Source organism: Lemur catta, chromosome 20 (assembly GCF_020740605.2).
Source record: "Lemur catta isolate mLemCat1 chromosome 20, mLemCat1.pri, whole genome shotgun sequence".
In the NCBI taxonomy this organism is placed as follows: Eukaryota; Metazoa; Chordata; class Mammalia; order Primates; family Lemuridae; genus Lemur; species Lemur catta.
In genome coordinates this window covers 18,489,438-18,516,282 of record NC_059147.1, presented here as the reverse complement: position 1 = coordinate 18,516,282, position 26,845 = coordinate 18,489,438, and the positions used below count along the sequence as shown (strand labels likewise).

At 37.5% G+C, this 26,845-nt stretch overlaps 1 protein-coding gene across 1 annotated transcript in view; it reads right to left on the bottom strand.

Annotated features, from left to right (window-relative positions):
- The window catches only part of GLG1 (golgi glycoprotein 1), a 114,547-nt gene that overhangs the window by 33,104 nt on the left and 54,598 nt on the right, over window positions 1-26,845 (bottom strand). The window contains exons 2-8 of the mRNA XM_045533958.1: window positions 21,923-21,955; window positions 14,335-14,421; window positions 10,366-10,581; window positions 5,289-5,492; window positions 4,154-4,225; window positions 3,388-3,571; window positions 2,022-2,236 (exon numbers count right to left, since the gene is read on the bottom strand). Coding sequence (XP_045389914.1) covers window positions 2,022-2,236; window positions 3,388-3,571; window positions 4,154-4,225; window positions 5,289-5,492; window positions 10,366-10,581; window positions 14,335-14,421; window positions 21,923-21,955 — 1,011 coding nt within the window. The remainder of the gene's footprint in view (window positions 1-2,021; window positions 2,237-3,387; window positions 3,572-4,153; window positions 4,226-5,288; window positions 5,493-10,365; window positions 10,582-14,334; window positions 14,422-21,922; window positions 21,956-26,845) is intronic.

Sequence of the window (26,845 nt, the reverse complement as noted above, 5' to 3'; positions counted from 1 at the left end):
AACAGAAAAATTAGCCAGGCATGGTGGTGTGTGCCTATAGTCCCAGCTACTCAGGAGGCTGAGGCAGGAGGATAACTTGAGCCTGGAGTCTGAGGCTGCAGTGAGCTATGAAGACACCATGCATTCTACCCAGGGTGACGACAGGGTAAGAAAAAAAAAAAAAAGAAGGGAAGAAAGAAACTCACTCAAAATAAATCATTTCAAAACATTCCTCAATATGGCTGACTGAGGAGATTTTTCTCCCTTTGGATCATTTTTGCCTTCGATTTCTGTGACCAAATGCTAAAAACCATGAATCCATACAAATCAAAATAAAGTGCTTCGTTTCCACTTGGCTAAATTTAATGTGGGTAAAACCATGTTTCACTATTTGAGGCTAACCTCTAGATTTCGAAAGTACTTTTCTTCTAGGCACAAAGGGTGATGTGGGTGGTACTGACTTATCTTTCAAGTTGAGTCACTAGTTCTTTTAATAAGCTAAATTTCAAAAAGCCCTGGGGGTGAACTAGGTGCCTGGAAATAAAGTTGCACCAGTCTATTTTCTTTTTTCTGTACACTTTACTGTAAGTGTAGCCTCAGGAAAAAGATGGGTTTATTCCTGACCCTCCTCCCCACATTTTCGTGTTGCTTTAAGGATAAAATGCAGATGTAGGCGGTCTCCTAATTCACTCTTGGTGTGGGGCCCAGGAACACATATTGGTGGCAGAGGTTTCTTAGGGCAATCACCAGCAAGGACTGCTCTTGAGGAATGACACTGTGACAAACTCAACCTACATAGATTCCAGAAGACTTCTTTCCAGCCAGATGTGGTATTTTAAGGAAGAGATCACATTGTCTATTTTTCCCACTGTGGGATGTGTATGTGCATGTGTGAGCGCGTGCACAACTGTCTACTCAGAGTCACGGTATTAGAAATTAAGATGAAATTTTACTCCACATCAAAATTCTACAAAAATTCTGCGTTTCAAACTGTACAAACTTGTTTCAGAATTTTTCAGACTGTAAAATTCTGATTTTATATGATTATCAGGAAAATAAAATTTAAATTAATATTCACTTTTTAATAAAAAAGCCAACTACATAATAATATACTAACGGTGGTTTTCTAAAATTTCACTAAAGGGAGACCCTCAACTTTGTAAGTCAGGATATAAAGCTAAACTATGTTTTGTGCTTTCTAAAGGAAAGTTGATTGCATAGGGTACCAATGTTGCACATGGTATTCTAAATTGTTTAAAGATTCTTATCCAAAAAGTAATAAACATGATCAACTGTAATGAAAGAGATGCACTGTATCTATGTTTTGTTAACTTCATTTTATGTATCTGATCTGTTATCTGTAACTGTTTATGAACCCTAGATCATGAAGAACTTTATCTTTCCAAGCAGACTATGCTAATTTTTTTTCCAACTGCCTTTATAGAATTGACTATAAAGTTTACGGGTAGAGAAAGAAAGACCCTTTCATGTATAGTTGCTCTAGTCTAATAAGAAAAGATGGTGTGATTTTTGAAAACAATATGCTCTCTCGATCCTTCAGGCCAAGAATTCATGACATGCTGCACATCAGTAATAAAAAGAAACTCTTAGAAAAAAATTTCAATTCATGTCAACTTTCTTTCAGCCTCAACTCAATCAGAACTATTAAGACAGGCAAATTCTCTTTTGGTGGAGGACCCTTCCTGATTTATCACAACCTGGTTGGTCTCGATTCTGAATTTAGTAAATTCAATCTAGCAAGTTACCCTTCCTTTAGAAACTCCAGCAAACGCCACATTCTATCTCTTTAAGTATACAGTTCTTTTTATTGATTATGAGCTCAAACTTAAGCTCTGCAGCAAATTCCACATTCCAACCAAATATTCCTGAAGAAACAATATTCTGTTTCTGGTCCTTAGTACCTAATGTTCACTGTGGTATCATAAAGGATCCAGATAAAGGGAATTGGGACAGCATCAGGAACGGGCTCTTTAGCTGATAAAACATGACTTTCAAAATGGCAATAGAAAATTTTTCCTTACCGCCTGCTGGCAGTTCATTCCAAGGTTCCCCTTCTCCCCCCGAACTACTTTCATGAGACAGTGCAGGGTTCGCCCTTTTCGATGTAATCCAGAACAATGGTGTTCAATCTCCCCTCGACAGCTTAGGATAATCTCAGGGCTCAAAGAGAAGTCTTCCATCAACATGCGTCGGTAATCTAACATCTCCCCCTGGCACTCGCTGCTCACTTGTCGCCCTAAATTAGGATGTAAGTCATAACATGATGGAGGGTGAGCATTAGGATAAGAAGTCATCACGTATTAAAAGTACATGTTTCTGCCTAGAATAGAATATTACCAGTCATGCTAATATCTAGACTGAAAAGTTTAGAATTTAGCAAAAGCTTTAGCAACATAAAATGAGTTTAGACTCCACAGACTTGGGTTTATCCTGTCAGTGTTCTGCATTATACAGATTTTATATCACTGAACTAAAAATGCAAATGCTTTGCCCATGGAAGTCTTATCAATAAGATAACTACTGGGGTAAAAATGAAAGCCAAAGAATAATCCCTACTAGTCTACACAATTAAAGCAGTAGAAAAGACTACACTTCAAATATTCACTACCGGTTCCCCCACTTCTTTGAGCTATAAATGCCAACTGGGAAAACATAAAAGAGAGATTAAAACAAAGTAAAACAATATAAAAAATGGTTACCTAGACAGTTAGTTTAGCAATAGAGCCACAATTTAAAGCCAAGTCTCTCTGACCCATGTGCTAAATTACACTAACCCAACTCTCCCAAAAATGTTGCACAATGTGCATTTTAAAAATTAGAAAGGCCAGGCACTTTGGCTCATGCCTGTAATCCTAGCACTTTGGGAGGCTAAGACAGGAGATGTCTTAAGACAGGAGATGTCTTAAGACAGGAGTTTAAGACTAGACTGGGCCACATAGCGAGACGTCCATCTCTACCAAAAACAAAGAAAAAGAAAAAAACAAAAATTAGCCAAAAATTGTGGCACATACCTATAGTCCCAGCTACTTGGGAGGCTGAGGGGGGAGGATCGCTTGATGCCAGGGGTTCAAGACTGGCCTGAGCAAGAGCGAGACCCCATCTTAACAAAAAATGGAAAAATTAGTCAGACATGCTGGTGCACACCTGTAGTTCCAGCTACTCGGGAGACTGAGACAGGAGGATCACTTGAGCCCAGGAGTTCAAGGCTACAGTGAGCTATGATTGTGCCACTACACTCAAGCCCGGGTGACAGAGCAAAACACTATCTCAAAAAAACCCCAAAGCCTCAAAAGAGCAAATATAGGCGGAAACTAACATTTATAGGTACAAGAAACTTTAGAATATGAATCCAAAAAGGAATAAAGGATAAAAAGAAATAAACTCTACCTCTGTGCACAGCTGACTCCAGGCACATTAGAAGGTAGGAGAGCCTGGCTTCCCGGGACCGAGGAAGATTTTCCACATTGCACCGGTATTTCTTCAAGTCACTCTTACAGGATTTGGCCAATGAATAACTGACTTTATAATCCTGGGCAATCAGCTTTTGGCGGGTTGTTAATGCTTCTCGACACTGAGGAAGGAGTCCAGGAAGAGAGCTGTAAGGCCGTGCATGTGGCTTAGTGGTTGACATGTACCCCTGAGATGAGCATGGAGACTACAGCCAAGTGCATGTCAACAACTGTGGTCACTACCAAAATGTCTATCTTTAAGGCTGATTAAATTCAAAAGCTATAAAAGATTCTTACATTCATCTAGGGATAGGACTAAAAGTAATGAGAATGCTTAATGAGACAGCTGCTTAAAAATTAAACAGCTAATTACCTATGCAGCACATTGCTTTGGTTAGCCTAAACTTCCAGTGTATGTAGGGCTGGCCTCAGTGCGATTTTATAAAAAAATTCTCTGATTCTTTTTCCCAAAATTGAACAATTGGCTTCTCACTGTCTAAATAGTGCAATTAGAGATTCATTTTCTTGGTTTAAGCCAAATATACTCTGGTTCTCTACTTAAACCCGTATCTCACCTCCAAAAAGGGTAAGCTTTATCAGTCATTCACATTTTGGTATAAGATTATAAGAATTTTGTTTGAGAGGACTTGAGAAAATTTTAAAGAAATGAATAAAATACTGGTTTGTTTCAAAGTCATACTTACCTTTTCACTCATGGATTCTTCAAATTTATGGTTAAAGAGGCACTTATACACTCTGCCTTCACCAGCTTGTGTCTGTAAGATGCAACATATACATTATTATTATTACTATTAGCTAAGTAATTGTGCTGCATATTATCCATAATCTCATATAGAACTATTAAATTATTATAATGGTGAGCACTTTTGGACAAATGGCTCAGCCATTTATAAAATTTAATAGTCTTTTAACAAAAACAGTGATTGCAGTAAAGATGAAAAAAATTTTCCCGTGATGTCTGGCAATTGTCATTTGTTCCCAGATATATCTTATTCATTAGGGAACCAAAAGAAATGTTAAAGAGAGTCTTCTTTCTTAAAACTTTATGCTACAGTCAATAAAACTCTTATACCTAGTGGCTCTCACAGTTGAAGCTGTTAACTCAAAACAGCAGGCAGAATTGAAGTATATACAAGTTCCTCTCAGTCCCTTGTAAGGATGGAGACTATTCTACTTAAAGTGTTAGAAAGCAGTTCTGGCCAGGTGAGGTGACTCACGCCTGTAATCCTAGCACTTTGGGAGGCCAAGGCAGGAGGAGTGCTTCAGCCCAGGAATTTGAGGTTGCAGTGAGCTATGATGACACCACTGCATTTTAGCCTAGGTGACAGAGTAAGACCCCGCCTCCCCACCAAAAAAAAAAAAAAAAAAGGAAACTTCTATAGTGTCAGCAAGTAATAATCAGGGATTTGGTTTTAAAAGTTAGCCACCTGCTGTTTTCTTCACCTTAGCCAAAAACATACAAATAGAAATATGTAATGTATCAAAGATTTAGCCATTAAGTAGGTATGAATAGGATTCCTGGCTAAAATAAGATTCCTATAGATGAAATAGACTTCCAAGAACTGAAATTGGGAAGTGAGATAAAAAAGAAAAAATAATGTGTGGAGATTGTTAGAAGCCAACTGTTAACGAGATGTTAAATCGTTAAGGACGAGCATCCGATACCATTTCCTGTTATCCTGGGACCAATTCCATCTTCCCTTTCAGTAACTTTTCTACATGTGAGGGTTTGTGATGGTTTTTTATCTTAGAATAGAGTATTTAAAAATATTTGAAAAGAAAAGGAATAAAGGAAGGATAGCTTCAGAGCTAACTCACATTTTCACAAAAACGCTCCCGATCATCCCGGCAAGCAAAATATAAATGCCTGTCCAAATGAAAGTCATCTGAGGAGAGCTCAGCCACGCGGAGAATGGCTTTCTTGCAGGGTTCAGAAACTTGAACCTTGGGCTCTCTTTCTTCTGCTTCCTTCACCAGGCCTTTCTCCAAGCATGATACCACCTCACCTTGTGAATGTGCATCCTAAAATAGTAAGGATATTAATATTTTAAAGCACTCACCACATGGGTTTCAAATAAACATCATCTGGCTAAAAAAAAAAAAGTAGTAAAAAACCCCAACACATAGTTAGCTTATTGATGTTTTATAGAGAAATCAAGAGGGAACCAAACACATTGCGGAAGTTAAAGAAAATGCCCTTAATAATCTTTGGTTAGAATATAATACCTGCACACTACAAATGGAAATAGAGAACCTGGGAAATTTAAGTACTACAGTTTAGTTAGCATTAGAAATAGGAACCTGAATTTTTAAAGTTTAAAATATCAAAAAATTCTTAAAAAATGACATCAGACCGAGGCTCTGATTATATGTTAATATTGAAATAATATTGCAGAAATCTCTGCTCATTTCTAAGAGCCAGGCATTTCACAAATAATAGCACTTTCAGTCAAATTAAGAAACAACAGGCCGGGCGTGGTGGCTCATGCCTGTAATCCTAGCACTCTGGGAGGCTGAAGCGGGTGGATTGCTCGAGGTCAGGAGTTCGAGACCAGCCTCAGCAAGAGCGAGACCCCGTCTCTACTAAAAAAAAATAGAAATTATCTGGCCAACTAAAATATATATATAGAAAAAATTAGCCGGGCATGGTGGCGCATGCCTGTAGTCCTAGCTACTGGGGAGGCTGAGGCAGTTAGGATCGCTTAAGCCCAGGAGTTTGAGGTTGCTGTGAGCTAGGCTGATGCCACGGCACTCACTCTAGCCCGGGCAACACAGCAAGACTCTGTCTCCAAAAAAAAAAAAAAACGAAACAACAAACAAACCATAAAAATCCATTGAGAAAAGTTACAGAGACCCTCTTTCTCCTTATTCTACTCTTCTGTCCACAAACACCCCAACATGGTACAATCTGTAGTGTAATATTCACTTTGATGTTTTAGATTTATTTTAATGCAACTTAACAAGATTACCACCATTTATACAAACTGCTTTTGAGAGTTTTCCTTAAAAGCATCCAATTATCTTTAATTGTACCTTGCATCATCCCCATAGCAACCACAAGCATTCATTCATCCAACATGAGAAATTTCCCCTAAATATTTTCTTTGTTTTTTAATTTCAAAATATTAAGGGTGTACAAATATTTTTGTTACATGGATACACTGTATAATGCTGAAGTCAGGGCTTTCAGTGTGTCTGCCACCAGGGCAGCGTTCATTGTACCTGACAGGTATGTTTTTATCCCTCACCCCCTCCTGACTTCCCTCAATCTTAGTTTCTAATGTCCTTTACATCCCTGTGCCTGTGTGTAACCATCATTTAGCTCCCACTCCCCCTAAATATTTTCTATTCAAGAGTTCTAAGCTATACTCACAAGATATGCTTCAACAATTTGATATATCCATTAATACAGCAAACCAAAGCATCTGAAAATTGTGTTACCACTTATTTATAAATACACACAAAATCCTATTATAGTAAAATATGCATTGATGAAATCATCTGTACATAATAAAAAGATTCCTAAAATCAAATAAGGAAACATCTACTTTAGGCAAAATTTCAATTTAACCACAGTGTGTGTGTGTGTGTGTATTCTATTTTATTATAATAGGATTTGTTCTATGGCATATTAATTTCCAAGTGTTTCTATGAAAATTTTCACGTTCTCTCCTAACATACCTATGAAGAGGAAATGGAGCTGTGATATTTACTGTGCAGATGAAAGAACAGGGGCTCAGAAGAGTTAAGCAAGTCATCCAAGTTACAGGACATAAGGTACCTAACTAATGGTCCACTATTTACTTTTCCAGGCCCAGGGTTAATTTGGGTGAGTGGGTGAAGTCTATGAAAATCCTACAATTTGTATGTGGCTTTTGTGTATCTTTCTGAGGAGGGTGCACAGCTTTCGTTAAGTTTTCAAAAGGCCTGCTGACCCAAAACTGATTAAGAAGCACACTATTCTAGCTGATTCTCGTGCCTTCCTATTCTCCATCTGTACCTCCGACATTTTTTACTAGGTCTATGAGTATATACAATGCTGAGAAGCCTGAGATCAATGAAAAGTTTTTTTGAAGAACAATTCTGAACAGATAAAATTTTTTTTTTTTTTTTTTTGAGACACAGTCTCGCTTTGTTGCCCAGGCTAGAATGAGTGCCGTGGCGTCAGCCTAGCTCATAGCAACCTCAGACTCCTCGGCTTAAGCGATCCTACTGCCTCAGCCTCCCGAGTAGCTGGGACTACAGGCATGTGCCACTATGCCTGGCTAATTTTTTCTATATAGATTTTTAGCTGGCCATATAATTTCTTTCTATTTTTAGGAGAGACGGGGTCTCGATGTTGCTCAGGCTGGTCTCGAACTCCTGACCTCGAGCAATCCACCCGCCTCGGCCTCCCAGAGTGCTAGGATTACAGGCGTGAGCCACTGCGCCCGGCCTGAACAGATAAAATTTTAAGGGATGACTGACAAAAAGGACAGTGAGAAAAGTAGACACACACCCCAGAAATCCAGAGTAAGGCTTATTTTTTTTTTCCTAATTTATGAGTGACATTCAAGTTTTTATGACTTTGGTCCACTTAGGCAAGGCCCACCCAATTCTACTTCCCAAAGGAGCAACAAATCTACGATGATAAAGATCTGGACAGAAACATGTCAGTCACTTACTATTTATAATATACAAGAGATTATTATAGACATTATGTTATGCTATAAACAATGTCCTACACCAAATTTTAGCAGCTCCTAATAACTTACAGTACTTTGATTTAAAATGTGATGGTCAGAGTAGGCGTCATTGAGAGGTATTGTTTTGCCAAAGACCTTAAGGAGGAAAGGGAGTGAGTTATGAGGAGAATCTAAGCAGTAAAAAGGTATGGAGTTGAAAGTGACTCCCATCAACCTGTTATGATCAATAATTTAGTTGTATCATATAAGGTCTTCCTCTGCACAATAACATTCCGGTGCACAACAGACCACATATATGATGGTGGTCCCATAAGATTACAATCTTGTATTTTTACTGAAACTTTTCTAGGTTTATATATACAAATACTACCACTGTGTTACAACTGCCTACAGTACTAAGTACAATAATATCCTGTACAAGTTTGTAGCCTAGAAGCTGTTAAGTATACTCTATGATGTTCATGAAATTGACTAACAATCCAGTTCTCAGAACATATCCTCATTTTTAGGCGACACCTGACTATACAGCAATTGTAGCACCACACATTGGTATAAGTCAAAATATCACTTCCACTAGATGTTTTCATTTATTATTATAACTTTCAGATAGATGATTTTTTCAAATAAAACTATTTCAATTCCTCAGAATCTCTGAGCTTTTTAGTTCAGCCCATTTGAGTTATATAACTGAAAATTATACAAATATTTGACAATGAAGACTATATGGCTAATTACCGAATATGAATGAAAGCGAGGTGAACTACACACCTACACATTATCTATGAAAAAATGAAATCAGTTAGCTTAAAAAAAGTTAACAATACACAGACCTGACATATGAACAACAAATGATCCCGCAGATGGACTTATAATAAATTGTTATTAATTCTATTATGGTAAAAAAAAAAAAGTCTGTCTGAAAATAACTCAGAGAGCTAGAGGGAAGCTAATCAGCTATTACCTTAGTGGTCTACTACAAAGAGAGAACTGTAATGGTCTACTTTATAGTGTGGGCCACTAATCACAAATGTGAAAATGTCATTGATTCCGGAAAAGTATGTTTGGAACGCTATGTAGAGATTTTAGAAGGAGTGAGCTCTGGAACTGGATATAATCTCCAACACCCTAAATAAAGTTGGAGGAGCTTCCTGAATCATCAGAGCGACTTGAGTGCTTTTGTGCCATTTCTAGAGTCTGCTGGAAAGCAAAAAACTGCCTTCTTTATTAAAACTGACCTTTCTTCAGTTGCCAAGCTCAAAGAGCTTTCAAGACCAACTCAGAGGCACCCTATGATAAGGGACTGGGCCCTGTGCTGATATGAAGGAAAGGGCATTAGGTGACAGCCAACATTAACCGGCAATAAACCCTTCATTTGAACTGGTGTGCTCAGTTCCAGGATCCTAACACCATGCCCCCTTTTGTCAGCGACAGACACCTGCAAACCATGAACAAACAGAAGGCAGAGAGACGAATGGATTTTATTTTCTGTCATGTTTCCTGAACAGCAGATTAATGAGCAGTGGTAATTAACAGCTGATGCTCAGACGACCTCTCCCACTGGCATCTGTCACTTTTCAGGAGTTTCTTTCATTTTTGCTGAGCAAACAGATTCAGAATAAACCTGGCTAAGCCTCCATTGTGACCTTCTGTTCACCAGACTAGTAAGTCTAAAAATAAGATCAGACATAACTGGGGAAAGTAGCTAGGTAGTTATGTTCTCTCCTGTCTTTACTAAAATCAGTTCCTCTGTAAAATCACATTTACAGAACAATTTTCCTCTGACAAGCTAGAAGCACTTTCACATATCTTAAAATTTTCTAATTTAGATACCTCACTTATAGAGGGGGAGCTAAGTAATTTTTTTTATGGTAACAGTGAGGTATATGCAGAGGAAGATTAGAGAACTCAGGTCTCTCCTTTGCCAGAGGCACATTATAGGTAATCAGCAACTGGTTTAATATTGTGAAGATAACACCCCACTCTTAGCAGATACTAATTCTTCCACTTCCCCATACATTACTGGAACGTTCTGTTACAAACACATGAAGTACATTAACAGGTCAACTGGTCTTAGCTCTTAGGGCTATCTGAGCAAGTTTCTTTAATTTCAACTTCAAGGTCCCTCCAGCCCTAAAATTTTCCCATGCCAGTTATACAGCTTCTTCATGTGCCAAATTTTAAAGGTCCCTTTGGAGAAGCCAGTGTAGTACCTTTTCTCCGAGCCGAATACTGCCACATTTCAGAATGTTGATGTCATTTTTGCAGTCATCCATGAAGCCACAGATTAAACGGTAATCACTGAAAATGATGGCCGTCATCTTGGTAATGTATTGGTGACACTGATACTCAGTGATGTTGCCTCGGTGATCCACCAAGCAAGAAACCATGTAACCTTTTCCAACTGGTTCATCAGCACATTCTTTAATCTGCTCAAAAGAAAGTGGCTGTTTTACACAAGTGTTCTGTGATTGTACCAAACACCTTTATGAAGGAGAAAATGTCTGCTATTTTCCTGTTAATTTCCCATCTGTTTACTTGGGAAAAGAAGAAGAAAAACATTTAGAAATACATTCAAGGAAAATACTTGGAGATATATTCATTTATGAAAAAAAATAGTGTGTCATCCCTACTCAGACTGTTGCACTTTCTAGAAAATACCTGATAACTGCATTTTGCAAGAAAATACATACATATCCAAATGCTTAGGAAAACCTCACTTCTAAATGGAGTAAAAAGAGGTTTTATCTTCTATAGCTTTAGCATGGTCCTAATGACAAGTACTTTTAACTGTGTAAAGAATGCAGTGGTCAGTGAGGAGATGAACCTAAGGAGTAGGTCTGAAAAACAGGTGCAGAAGTGAAGTCTACCTGCACATCCCAAGCCAAGCTACACAGAAAACTATTATCATTAGGTAAATATAATGGCCAAGGAGAGAGATGAGGGAAGACATTCTGGACATGACATTAATGTGCTCTGAATTAACTATGGATTTAAACATGTGTTTCTGAAGTTAGTAGAACCCAAGCTTAACCACTGTGGTCTGGAACAGAAATATGTATAAAATGTTCAGCACAGTCTGCCAAGAAGTTTGGAAGGGGAAGACCATTGCAAACCTAGTTTGGGTGGTTTTGACATATGATCTAGTGGATGAAGCACAGAATGATTCCAAATACTTAGTCTTTCTGCAAAGTGCACCCCAAACCACAAAATACGGAGGCTGGGCAAGGTGGCTCATGTCTACAATCCTAGCACTTTGGGAGGCCGAGGTAGGAGCATTGCTTGAGGCCAGGAGTTCAAGACCAGTCTGAGCAACATAGAGAGATCCTGTCTATAAAAAATATATAAAATGTTAATAGAAAAATTAGTCTGGCACGGTGGCGCACACCTGTAGTCCCAGTTACTCAAGAAGCTGAGGCAGGAGGATCACTTGAGCCCAGCTACAGCCCAGGGGTTTGAGGCTGCAGTGAGCTATGATGACGCCACTGCACTCTAGCCAGGGTAACAGAGAGGCTGTTTCAAAAAAAAAAAAAAAAGAGGAAGGAGCTAAACATAAATATTTGTTTTGAATATAAACAAGAAAAGAGTGTTCTCTTGGTTTTTGAAACCAATAGAGACTACTCTTCCCTACTACCCCATCTATCATAAGTCTGCACACAGGGCAAAATAAATACCACCTCCTTTTCCAAAAGGCGCTGGGTGAAGGACATGGCACACAGGGATTACCCTATGGGCAACTAGGTCTCTTCATGTCTAACTCCAGTACTAAGTCCAGACCAAGTCTAAAACTCAGTTCAAGACAGAAAATTGTGTTTACTTTTAAAGAAGCAAACTTGAGAATTTAAGTAAATAGTCTAACTCTGCCTTCAGAGGCAGCAGAGATCTTCAACAGTCAAGATGAATGCAATGCTTTCAGCCTAACCTTGAGCGATTTTTTGTGATGCCTAAAAAAAGCGTATTTCCAGGAAAAGTTTTTTTGAACAAAAAACAGAGCTAAGTTTGAAAAGCAAAAGGAGGAATAGCTGCTTGAAAGTCCCAGCTTTTGTAATTCAACCACAGAAAAAAACTGGATGAAAATCAGAACAAGTGGCAGACACCTGAGTTTTTAAACCTAATGAAGAAGAGAAGCATTCATACCGGCCCTAATATTAGGCAACCAACAGTTTAAAAATCTGAAGAAAAACCAAGAGCATTTTGAATTGGAGCCCCAATAAGAAACTAAATGTATATTTAGCTTTAATAACTCGAGATTTACTGAAACACAGAAATGTAGCCCTATTTGTATTTCAGTTCACTACCAATTGTTAAGAGGGTGTAGTGTTCGAATGAGAAGTTTATGATTTTCTTCAGCCATTATGCTGGGTAGCATTTTTTCCTTCTATCTCACTAAACTTCTAACAGCAAAAAAACCCACCATTAAATCATCAACATATTTCAGAATGGGAGTAAACTCTGAAGTGGCTGGGGACCAGATTCATAATGTGCCATTAGAAAAACGCTATAGTCATTTTATTTTTTGACACGAGACAGGAGGAAAGCACGCAGTATTTAGCTTAATCCTGGAGAGTAAAAAAGGTCGCTTTGCAATTTGCAGATACTCATTGATGCTGTTTTTTCTCCCTGGAAGCAGGATTCCAAAATTAAGAAAGAAGATAGAAGGAAATGCAGAATAAAATGTTTTGCTGGTAACTATGTTCTTCTTAATATTTAATTTTCTGGATTCCAGTAGACTCTCTCTGTAGGGCGGGAAAAGTGTCCTTGTAATTCAATCTTGTACAAAGCCAGAATACCTCAAGAGGTCACAGGAGACCATCATTACGTGTATGTTACAAGGAAGCCAACCCAATGCAGAGTGAAATTATTCTAGTGAGTATGTAAGTACTCTGAACTAAATTTCCACAAGGAAAATCAAACTGGTGTGTATTTAACAGTGACACAAAAATAGGGCAAAACAAACACATGTAAATATATCCTGATGTGTCTTTTAAAATAAAACTATTTGTAACTGGATAGTTCAATAATACAGTGGGAATATTCAAACATTTAAAGTTCAAGTCTGGAAATCATTTCTTTGTTAGTATTTCTTTTTGTTATTAAGCAAATACCTTGCTTTTGATATTTTAAAGTTAGAAGCTTAGTCATACAGCTAGCTAAGGGAGTTTGAGATGTAGAATATTAAAGCTAGGAGCTGAAGATCAATTTTTCAAAGATATGCTATTCTATTCTAAAGCCCCAAGGTAAATAGGAAGCGTCACTGCTTTAAAAGAATAAAACATACCTGGATCCAATATTAGAAGATTTAAGAAAACAAGTTCTATTAATACAAGACCCCGTATGACGTAAATGAGGAACATGAGCTGATGGCTTATGTGGGTGGGATAGGGTCATCCTTAAGAGTTCTGTAGAAAGTGGCCCTGACTTAAATCATCAATAGGGTCAACTTGAGGACAGATTAATATGCTGCAAGAACTTTGACTGTTAACTCTGGGGTAGAAAAATAGTGACTGCTTTCTCTGTGATTCTCCTAGTTCAGTATGTAGAAAATTTCTACTACTGATTAAAAAAAAACCACCCCAAGAAACAAAAAAGAAATTCCAAATACCACAATTTTCACTAATATTATTTGTTGTTTACATTGAGGCAAGATAATTAAAAACTTTCCATTAGCATCTGTATAGTTTTATACATTTTCATTAACTGTTTTTATCTTTATGCTCATTATCAATTTATAACAATTTACACAATCATACCGTTAACCTTTTTAACACTAACTCTTATTTGAAGTATACGTCTTTGTGGTTCAATTGATCCAACTGCATAGCTGAAACACTCAGGAATGTCGACCGGCCTCCTGTAACCATTTGGATGTGCTTCAGACATAGCAGGTTGTACAACGTGTGAGAGCAGCATTGATAACCTCAGCAGTATTTACTCCTTGTTTGGGGACCAACAGAACCTGATTTTCAACTGTCTCAATCAATAGTATCCCGCTCTAAGTGTAGATGGATGTCAACAAAAAGAGTCTAATTATATCCCCCTTCCTATCTTTTAGCCAAGATAGACGTGAATTCCAAGAAAAGTAAAGTAACTGAGTCATTCCTCTCATAATGACTGGTCTGGTCAACAGATGTAATTTTCTCTTCTAACTCATTAAATCTGCACAAAATTCTTTCACAACTTACCTCTGTTATGGTAGATTTGCAAACCTCTCTCGCCACAGATTCAAATTTGGGATCTGTAGTTAGGTTCAGCTTATAATTCCACAACAACTAGGTGTAACATGGGGGGAAAAAAACAAAGAAAAAACCTCCAGTTAGAATATTATGAAATTTATCATCAACAGTTACTTTAAATGACAACACCCAACTATACAGAGTCAGATAAAGCATATTCACATATCAGATAACAGAAAGTAAGATAAAATGCCACCATATTCATACATAAAAGGAGAAAATACGCACACAAAATAAAAGCACTATCATTCAGACAAACTTTTTTCTGTTTTACCAAAGGATAAATTTTTTCAAAGCTATGAATTAAAAATCATAAAAAGTCAAGAAAAAAATTAAAAATTATAATACCGCATAAGGTTTTCAGAGAAAATATAAACAGGTTACATAAGCCAAATTCTGCTTAAACCAAAAGGTCTAACCCAGAAGCTCAGATGTGGTGGGTTTAGTCTCAGATTTCACAATCAACAGTACCTTCATAGGAGAGTTTTATGAAAGAGAGCTGCACAAGATCTAGCTTCAGGGCGTATCTATCTTCATTCCTTTAAAAACCCATGAAGCTCACTTTATATAACTGTTTTAACATACCTTAAACTATAAAATATCTAAAATCATTATTATTTATTTATAGGTGAGGACTAAATATTACTTTATCTTTGCGCTTCAGTTAAAAATTTTCAATAAGTGATCTAATTTATGAACAGTAGCAAAAATAAGCCTTAAAGGTGAGCAGCAGTTAGCCAGATGAAAGGAGCAGGAAGCAGACTGTTTTAAGTACATGAAACAGCATGCACAGGAGCAGGGGGTGTTAGAGGAACTGAAGGTCCAATGCAGGACTGACGGGAGGGGCGGGCCAGGGCCAGATCAGAAAGCCCTTGTAAGCCACGTTTGAACTTTAACTCACAAGCATCAGGGAGTCACTGAAGGCAAAGTAAGGGGATGACAAGACCAGATCTGCTTTTTAGAAGACAGAGGCACGTATAAAGTGCATTAGGAATAACGCAGAAACAAGCAGTTAATTCTGTGTGAGTGCTGAGGAAGATTTGAAGAAATAAAATAAGGATGAGTAGGATTTCTTCTCTCCTTTCCTCAAAAGAAACTTTAAGTAAGAAGCTCTAATCTCTCAGCTATCATCAATCATCAATAAGTGAGTCTTTAGGGAAAAAAAGAGTAGAATCTGGCTACCATCTATAATGAAAGCTCCAACAGCAATGGGAATATTGCCTTGTATCCCAAGTGCCTAGAAGAATATATGGGACACAATAGGCACTAATTAATATTTGCTGAATAGATAACAAACAAACCTACACCATGACGAATGACAAATTCAACCAATGGGACATATGTAGCCAAATTGAAAATGGGTATAAGAAAAGCTTAGTTCCAACTGAAGAAATCTTGGTCTTCCTGACTCCCTAGAAGCAGAGATGAATTCAGTGATTCAAAAGACAAGGTAAGAATCTGGACAAATAAATTTTACTGCTATTTATGAATTAAGTCAGTATTACACGACCACTAAATTTTATATTCTAAAATTAAACCAACACTTTTCAAAATATTCAGAGCATTCTAATCCTATGTGTATATCAAACCAAACATTTCCTCTTTACTGAGCTACTTATAGCTGATCTATTGTCATTTCTTTCTTTAAAAAAAAAAAAAAAAAGGAAAGAAAAAGAAAGGAGATCTAGTATCTCAAGGACTTACAACGGAGGGAGATTGGGGTCCCAGGTGTGCAAAGGTAGAAAGGACAGAAAGAGTAATGATAACTTATGGGAATCACATGTAGTTAAGAATGGCTGGAGCTGAGGGTATGAAAGATGAGATGGGGGAAGAGAGCCGTCAGGCAGAGGGCAGATCACATTGAATATTACAGTTCATATTAAAGATTTTGAATTTTATCTTAAAGGAAGTGAGAAGCTAATGGATAATTTTAACTAGAGAACTCAAAAGATCAGCTCTGATTACACTGTGGGGAACAGCAGAATTGAGGGAGATTAACAGACCAGTTAAGAGGCAAGAATTGATATGGATAGGAGAAGATGGGATGTATTTGAGGTATGTGGCATAAAGTCATTACAGAATGAGGGTGTGGGAGCGGGGTGGGGGAAAATTATTCCTTCATTGTCAAGCTTACCCTTCAATTTTTTAAATCAAAACTCTGTTTAGTCAAATAGTTCTACAAAGGTAGTTTAAAAATCAAAATGGGGCAGGCACAGTGGCTCACACCTGTAATCCCAGCACTCTAAGAGGCCAAGGAGCATAGGATTTTGAGAACAGCTTGAGCAAGAGCAAGACCCCATGTCTACTAAAAATAGAAAAAATTAGCCAGGCGTAGCACACGTCTGTAGTCCCAGCCACTCAAGAGGCTGAGCCAGGAGGACTGCTTGAGCCCAGGAGTTTGAGGCTGCAGTGAGCTGTGACAATGCCACTGCACTCTAGCCAGGGCAACAGAGTGAGACCTCATCACTAAAAATAAAATAAATTAAAAAAAAAAATACACCTGAACAATGGCTTGTGAAATGGTTGTACACTTCCCTTCATCAAATAATTGTTCCTATTCTCCATCTCTAGTACAGTCCTCCTCATGGATCAGTGGTTCTCAACTCTGGCTGCACATTAGAAAGAACCACCCAGGGAGCTTTTAACAAATACCAACGCCTGGGCCTCTTCCCAGAACAAACCAGAATCTCTAGGAGTGAGACCACGCATTAGTATTTTTAAAATACCCAAGGCACTCTAATGTCCACCCAAGGATAAGAGCCACTATCAGAGCTGCTTAAGGAATACTGTCCCAACAGATTTCACCACAGCCATAGGCACTGAGCACCAGCCAGAGTTAATGGAACTCCCAGCCAGGGTAGCAGCTCCATACAGTGGCTGTACATTAGTTACAAAAATGGTAGAAAGATGTGTCTTAGAGAACTGGCAATCTGATGTGGGAAATAGAATCATTAGAGTAAAACAGTAAACTCACATGACAGGAGCGCTGACACAGCTGGTGGTTTACTGAGTGCTAAATCATCAGAGACAAATGACCTGCTTACAACCCCTACCTGCTTTCTTGACTTACGGGTCCCTTGCACAGCTGGGTGTTTGGACCCAGCATTACCAGAGCTCTTTATGTTTTTTTGCCTACCACAAATTAGAGACATTTTTTCAATTTCTCTGTCTCACCAAAAAAAAAAAAAAAAAAAAAAAATCAAACCAAACAAGTGGTTTCCTGCCAAATCCCTTTCTAAAGTCCTACCCACTCCCCAGAGGCACACACTTTAAATTCTTTTTGCTTATGGTAATTACCTCCATATTTTTAAACTAGATGCTTAAATTGCTATTTCTTGACTTGTCAGTTTTAGAAATAACTTACAATATTAGAAGACAAGGAATGAACTTATACCCTTCTTCCTGATCCCAATGTTGTTAGATACTCAGTATTTATTAATACATTATTGACTATGTAAATGGTTATACATACTGAACCATATAGAACCTATTTCTTCTCCTGTACAACTTTTAGTTTATACCATAGTTAACAGTCACTTATTTCATAGGCTATTTTTCTATATATCCATTACTAATTAATCCTCAATGTCTTTACTGAAAATATGAATCTCCTTTTAAAATGTCTAAATCCATCAGGCAATCTATCAGGTGAGATGTTCTTCTTGGAGTCTTTTCATTTTCCTGCTTCAATCAGGACTGGCTGTTTTCTAGGCCTCTGCACAGGTGTCATCCCTCACCAGCATCATTAGAATTTCCTTTGCTTTTCTCTTAGGCTGATTAATTATTAGATTCTTTATCTTTCTCTGTCTTGGTGTATTCCCTGATCTTGTTGAAGAACATCCTCCAGGAGCTTTATGTAAAATATGCATAGGTTGTAAGTGTTTGGGAAAACTGCATGTCTAAAATGTCTTTATTTCACATTACTTTGGATATTTTCCTTAGACTTTTTTTTTTTTTTTTTGAGACAGAATCTCACTCTCTTACCTGGGCTAGAGTGTAGCAGCATCATCATAGCTCACTGCAACCTCCAACTCCTGGGCTCAAGCGATCCTCCTGGCTCAACCCCTCTAGTAGCTGGGACTACAGACACATGCCACCATGCCTGGCTAATTTTTATTATTTTTAGTAGAGATGGGGTCTCACTCTTGCTCAGGCTGGTCTCGAACTCCTGAGCTCAAGCGATCCTCCTGCTCAGGTTGGTCTCAAACTCTAAGCCCCAAGCCGTCCTCCCTCTTTTGACTCCCAAAGTGCTGGGATTACAGGCATGAGCCACTGTGCTTGGCCTGGTTTTCTTTTTACCTTTTGTTTTCAGCAAGTTGTTAATAACGTCTAAGTGTTTCCACTTAATATAAACCTCTCGGGGTTCACTGAATTTGCTAAATTTGTGAGTTAATGCCTCTCATTAAATTTGGAAAAATTCTTGGCCATTATTTCTTCAAATACTACTATTATCCTATTCCATCTTCTACTTCTTGGACTCCAACAACACATATATGACATTTTGACTGTTTCCCACATTATTCTTAAGTGTTTTGTTTTAAACATCATTTTCTCTTTCTGATGCAGTTTAGATATTTTCTATGGATCTGTCTTCATGTCCACTAATCCTGTCTTTAAAAACTATCAAGTTCTTAATTTCAGAAATCATATTGTATAGTTCTAAAACATCCATTTGATTTTCTTAATAAATTCTAATTCTCTCTTGAAATACATCATCTGTTTGTCCATTTTGACTATCTTTTCCTCTATTTTATTTAACATACAGTCATAATTATTTCAAGTCCTTGTCTGTTAATTCTGATATATGAATTTTCTCTGGATCTCCTTCTATTGGCTGTTATCTCTTGGTTATTGATCATATCTTACTGCTGCTTCTCATAGCTGGCCACTTCTGACTGCATGCTGGATGTTATGCACGATATATTGTAGAAGCTGAGTTATATATAATTGTTCTCTAAAAAGTCCTGACTGCTTCTTATACACTTTCAACCAATTCTCCTGTCTTCTGTGTACTATTTGTCCCCATTTTCAGCAGTATCAGATCCTTTCTCTTCTCAAGCTCTTTGAGGGTTATAAGGCACAGATTAGCTTTATTCTGGGTTTCCCCTCTGTCAGATTCAGTCTATTGATTGATTTTGAGGTTTCCCCCTAATCTTTTGCTTTATAAATGATGCCACAATAAATACCCTTTATAGACACATTTCTATCTACCTTTTTAAATATAACTATACATAAATTTCTATATATGCATTTTATTTCTCTTTCTTTTTTTTTTTTTTTTTTTTTTGAGACAAGAGTCTCACTCTCTTGCCTGGGCTCGAGTGCCGTGGCGTTAGCCTAGCTCACAAAACCTCAAACTCCTGGGCTTGAGCAATCTTTCTGCCTCAGCCTCCCAAGTAGCTGGGACTACAGGCATGCGCCACCATGCCCGGCTAATTTTTTCTATATATTTTTGTTTGTCCGGCTAATTTCTTTGTATTTTTAGTAGAGGCAGGGTCTTGCTCTTATATATGCATTTTCAATTGACTGTTTTATATCTTATTGATATTTCTGTCCATAGGCTGTAATAGGGTCCAGTAAACTTTTACTGCAAAGAGCCAGAAAGTAAATATTTTAGGTTTTGAAGGATCTATAGTCACTATTGCTATTCCTCCACTTTGACACCCTGGCATGGAAAGCAGCCACAGAAAATATGTAAATAAATGGATGTAACTGTTTTAATACAACTTTAGGATAAAAACAGGCAGTAACTTTGGGAGGCTGAGGTGCGAAGACCACTTGAGATCAGGAGTTAGAAACCAGCCTGGGCAACACAGTGAGACCCCATCTCTACAAAAAATAGAAAAATTAGCTGGGTGTAGTTCCAGCTACTCAGGAAGCTGAGGCAGGAGGATGGCTGGAGCCCAGGAGTTTGAGGTTGCAGTGAGCTATGATGATGCTACTATACTCTAACCTGGGCAACAGAGTGACACCCTGTCTCAAAACACACAGTAGACTGAATTTGGCCCATGTGTTGTAGGTTTGCTGAATCGTGGGCTAGAGAACGCTAGAAAATGCTTAAATATACATATCCTGGCCGGGCATGGTGGCTCACGCCTGTAATCCTAGCTCTCTGGGAGGCCGAGGCGGGAGGATCGTTTGAGCTCAGGAGTTCGAGACCAGCCTGAGCAAGAGCGAGACCCCCGTCTCTACTAAAAAAATAGAAAGAAATTAGCTGGACAACTAAAAATATATACATATATGTAAAAAATTAGCCGGGCATGGCATGGTGGTGCATGCCTGTAGTCCCAGCTACTTGGGAGGCTGAGGCAGGAAGATTGCTTAAGCCCAGGACTTTGAGGTTGCTGTGAGCTAGGCTGATGCCACGGCACTCTAGCCTGGGCAACAGAGTGAGACTCTGTCTCCAAAAAAAAAAAAAATATACATATATATACACACACACACACACACACACACACACACACACACACACACACATCCTTATCAACACTGTGCATTTATTAATTTTTGATATTTGCTAATCAAATGGATTAAAAATGGTATATTCATTTTTCTTTCACTTTTCATGCTTTATGAGGGAGAATCAACAGCTTTGTTGTTTACTGGACATCTTTTACATTTCCTGTGAACAGTCCATTCATATCTGTTGTCTACGTTTATTAAAAGCACTTCTATGAATGAGTGTAGTCTTTTTCATCTGCATTACCAATTCTCTTTTATAACTTACAATACTTGTTTTGGAGACAGTTTTTTAAATATAATCACACATATATTTTAACATATTTTGGGGTTGTGTCATGTTTAGAAAAGCCTCCCTCTGTTCATGTTTTCTTCTAGTACTCTTGTGGTTTACTTTATATCTTAACTCTCTGACCTACCTAGATTTTCTTTAGAATAAGTAGTTAATCTACATAGCCACACTGCCTCTGTGTTTTAGCAGTCCCCAGTCCAATGTATCTTCCACTCTGTGACAGTGATTTCTGCCTTATGCATATCTATGCTTCTTTTAAGACTCAGCTCAAGTAGTATCTCCACTATTAAGTCTTTCCCAACATCAACTCACCTGAACAAATTCACTTGTGTGTCCCCACTGTACCCTATTTAGACTTCTACCAAAGTCCAAGTACCTAATACTTTTTGCACAGACTTGATTTCACATCAGTCCCCTTTTAATCTGCAACCACAGTGTTTGGCACATAGAAGATGACTATATGATGACTAAATGAAGAAACTTTAAAATATGGAATTCTAGAGTAAACTTAATAAGCAGAGGGCTAATTATTTTCATATTGTAGCTTAACTGAAGAAAAATTTAACCTTAAACACATAAATATTATTTGGTGTAACTTGTAGGTTTCTACAATGAAGGAGTATCTGTAGATTTTTACCATGGTTCTTAAACAAATTTTACCATCCCTTTAAGATTAAGGGAATTTAAGAAAATATAATCCTTCCTAGGACAACAGGAAAAGCATCCCAAAATCTGTCATCATATATATAAAGCACATATGGTGTATTACAGAAAATCCATACTTACATGATTGCAGTCTGAAGAAATTTCATTTTCAGGCTAGGAGGAAAAAGAAAGAAGAGACGATATAAAAAAATAAAACCTCTCAAGTTTTCAAACATCACTAAAATAAAGTCAAAACAAGAAATCTAAATATTCAGCTAAATATGTTTCTTCAATATAAGGAGTAAAATGGAGTTTACACATCTTTTTATTAGACTGTCGGGGAGAAATGCACCAGGAAGGTACATATGAGACATAATTCCTTCCCAATCAATGGTACAGTCTGAAAATTGGGAAAATGGAGAAGAATGTACTAAAGCATAAAGCAATAGCGACATAATGATCTCTACACGACACTGTATAATTCTGAAACCTAAAGAGGATCAGGTACAATATGGGTGATATTTCTTTAAAGAAAGTTAATATCTAAAAAACAGGCTTATTATAGAGTACAGAGAAGGTCCATTAGTGATTTAAAAATTAGTCTAATGTCACCATTGGGGGAAGCTAGGTGACGGTACACAGGACCCCTATGCACTATTTTTTGGAAATTCTTGTGAGTCTTTAATCTTATGAGTCTATAATTAGAAATAAATAGTTTTTTAAAAACAGCTGGAAATTATACACATATTCCCATGGATACATTTGCTTTTTAAGGCCAGATACACATACTAGAGATAAAATGAACTTTCAATTCCATGATGGAAAAAAAGGTGAACTAGGTTTTCCCTAATATGGCATAACTCTGTAAGACGCATCTGCTTTACTTTCCTTGTTCAGTCCTTTAAAGCAGATACAGTTGTAAGATTATACACCACAATAAAGCACCACTTCCTCTCAGTTTCTATAGTATTCCTACCTGTTCAAATGAAGTGAATCATGTGGGTTCTATGAAATAGTATCTATTTTAGTTGTAAAAGGTGCCATTTTCAAAATAAAAAGATGTTTTCTATTCAACGATAAAGCAATGAAATATAAGCAAATAAAGCTGGCACACCCAAGTATTACTTCAAGAAGGAAAATGTTTCTAGGGAACTATTAATTCCACTGCAGAATATAGCAGGCATTAACAACAAACTCATTCTTACATTTATAAAACATTATATTAAAACTGACTTTAGTTAGGTTGCTAGGTAATCATAAGATTATAACACACTACTTTTGAACTTTCTCCCTACTTGTCTAAAAGCAAATACTTTAATTTACCCTTTTTGAGTCTCAGAAATCAGCCTCCACACTGTGAGTTAATCTAGCTTAACTCCACTTCAATTTGAAGTGCTTAACTTATTTCATAGTAGGTTATTTACAAGAATGCCTTACTTTACTTACGAAGTTTTCTATCCTACCCTTCCTAAAAGGAAATTTATAATCTATCCCTTAAATTTTTCCAATCATTTCTAGTTCTCAAACAAGGCATAGAAAGCAATTAATATCACAATCTTCTCGACTTATACTCATTTCTACTAAACGACAACTTTCGATTAAAGGGGTGTTTTGGAAGAAATTTAGAGCATGGAGAATTTGTAAAATAATGTAGTCAAATAAGATATAAGCTACCCATTAAAAGAATAGTATTCTCATGTCTACAGTCCACAGGACTATATTGGCAGATTATGATTGTTTTAATGGTGTGCTTCCCTACAGCTGGAGACTGGATCATTCCCCCCAAATTTTCACTCTCCTTTTGTAAGATTTTATATCCAGACTCTTTGCCTTATAAGTCTGCACTGTCTCCTGCTGTAAACTGAGTATACACCTTGCTCTGCTGATGTTGAGCTGGGCCACTGACTTGCTTTGGCCAATGGAATTTTAGCAGACACAGTATGAGCACAGGCTTTTAATGTGCTTGGGTGATTTGGCCTGTATTCTTGCACTCCTGCCACTGCCCTCAAGAAGAACGTGTCTGCTAGCTGCTAGTACAAAGATGAGAGACATGTGGAGCAGACCTGAATTCAACCTGTAGCCAGAAGCAATGCCATCCCAAATAACCTGTGTAGCCACAGGCAAGAAAAGCAAATATTTGTTATTTAAGCCCCTGCGATTTTAAGGGTGCCAGTTATGAAGAAAAAATGACCCATATACCTATCAAGCAAATAAAATTTAAAAATTCCAAACCTTTAAGTTGTGATGGATAACAGCTATGAGGTAAAATTAGTAAATTATATTAGTAAGTACAGAGTACTGTACATTTTATGAAGGAATGACTTAATCCACAGAGACACAAATGAAATGCAAATGTGGCACAAGTGTTTGTTTTTCATCTCTTTTTTACTATCTTGATTTGCAACTGACTATAAACTAGTCTAATTTTTTTCTTCTTAGATTTAGTTTCTCTACCCAGAAAGAAGACAATATAGCAATGCCATGAGAATAAGGTTATGATGTTATGTCTTTGATATTCATGGAACCAAATAGCTATGAAGAATTTCTAAGTGTAATTACAAATAATTAATTTCAGAAATTTAGAACGGTCTTTAGACAAAGTAGTGGTTCAGAGGAACAGAACAGAGACCTGCAAAATATAAAACACAAAGTAGTATTTTATACTATTTTGGGAACGGTGGGAACATCAATAACGTCAGCATAAACTAACTCTAAAAAAAGCATAAAAAGAAAATGCTACAGTTTAGCATTCAGCCATTTGATAAAGAACTAAAGGAAAAAAATCTCAACAAATGAAAACAGATGTGGGTGCTGACTCAGGTTGGTTCTCAGACTGCAGCATTCGCGTCATGTCCCAATCAAATCACTTCATCAGATATAGTATATCTATTTCCACAAAATTGTAAATGCAGATAGTCTTGATTATCTTTAATCCTAGAAGATGAATAACATGAGGACTAAAACCCCGAATTACTAAAACAGAACAAGACTGAGGATTTTTTTCCCTTTTGGTAACAATCAGTGTAATAATGCTCTGAAATGATGCCAAGAAATTAATCAAAAATTGAATTGAATAATTATGATGTACTCAAAACTGTTCTAGGCATTGTTGCAGGATACAAAGAAAGAGAAGACTTTATCTAGTCCCTAATCTCAGGTAGTTTATAATCCTGTTGTAGTGACAAAATCGTGAAATCAAACAAGCAAGAGTAGGGACTTTCAGTAGGCCTAAAGAATTAGTAGAGTGATCTCCAAAGAGGAATGGAGTAAGTAATTCCTCCACTGAGGAAGTTACATGATCCCTTGTGGCTCAGGAAGAAAATAATATAACTTCTATTGATGAAAAAGCTCATTCTCTAATGTATATTTTAATGTATTTTTATAATACATGTAATGTTAGAATAATTAATATTTTATTAATAAATATATATTTACTGGGGTATGCTTAATAATTTTTTCCAAGGCCAGGCACAGTGGCTCATGCCTGTAACCCCATCACTCTGGGAGGCCGAGGTGGGAGGATCACCTGAGCTCAGGAGTTCGAGACCAACCTGAGCAAGAGCAAGACCTGGTCTCTACAAAAAATAGATAAATTAGCTGGGTACAGTGGTGTGCACCTGTATTCTCAGCTACTTGGGAAGCTGAGGCAGGGAGATCGCTTGAGCCCAGGAGTTTAAGGTTGCAGTTGCAGTGAGCTATGATGACAACATACCACCCTAGCCTGGGCAAAAGAACGAGACTTTGTCTCAAAAAGCAAATAATAATAATGATAATTTTTTCCAATGATAAGAACATGAACATAAGAGAACATAAAGAGCTGATATCCTTCTTCCAATCAGTTTAGGAGTCCTACCTTCACCACCACCCTTCAAATCAGAAGCATAGCCCTGACTCCCAGCCTGTGGAAGCGTCAGATTAGGAGCTGAGCTATGCCTTGTTACCAGCTGCCCTTCATCATTCTGGAGACAGTAAATAGAAACCTGGGTTTTGAAAAGAAGGGCCTCTTACATCAAATCTTTACTCACTGGAAATAAAATAACTGTTCTCTTACAATGGAAAACTGAGAAAACAACTTTATGAAAAGCCTAGGCCAGATGCAGTAGCTCATGCCTGTAATCCCAGCACTTTGGGAAGCTGGAGTGGGAGGATTGCAGAGGCCAGGAGTGGGAGACCAGCCTGGGCAAGAGACATATTAATAGCAAGAGACATATTAATAGCAAGAGACATCCCCTCCTACAAAAAAATCTAAAAGTTAGCCTGGCATGGTGGGGTATGCCTATAGTCTTAGCTACTTAGGAGGCTGAGCTAGGAGGATTGCTTGAGCCCAGGAGTTGGAGGTTACATCGAGCTATGATGATGCCACTGCACTCCAGCCTGGGTGGCAGAGCAAGACCCTGTCTCCAAAAAAAGTAAAAATAAAAAGCCTCGTAAGTAGCTGATAATTTAGTGATCAAATTTTTTTAGAAGAGACTGAAGTTGCATATATTAGTATCACTAAAGAAACTATTATGAATACAGGAATTAAAAAAAGAGAAGGTAGCACAGCCCCCTCCCCAACTCATCAGTGACTAAAAAACTGAGATGGAACTTGGTTAATGATGAATGAATAATGTAGTGAACAGAGGCAGTAAAGGGGATAAGCACGAGTACTTTGAGGTACCTGCCTGACTTCAATAATGTGATGGGTGTGGCAGGAAATGATAAAAGCTGCCACTTAACTGAGCTAGGTGCTACATTTCCTTCTTACAACATGATGTAATACAAGATAAATGGAACTGTGTCCAATATTTCAGATGAAGATACTGAAGTACAGAGAAACTGAGTAATATGATCAAAGGTAAACTGCTAGGAAACAACAAAACTGGGATGAAAATAATAATAAATGGCAACTAATGTTTACATGATCTTTCAGCTTGATGCATCCCAAAAGAGGCTGGGTAGATAAGTTGGGCTGAGCACAATTCTGAGGGGAGGAGTAAGAAAAGGAAAGAGTAGACAGGATAAATCATAAAACCAGTGTTCTAGAGTGATCTGATAGTGCTATGATGAATTCTGATGCAGGCA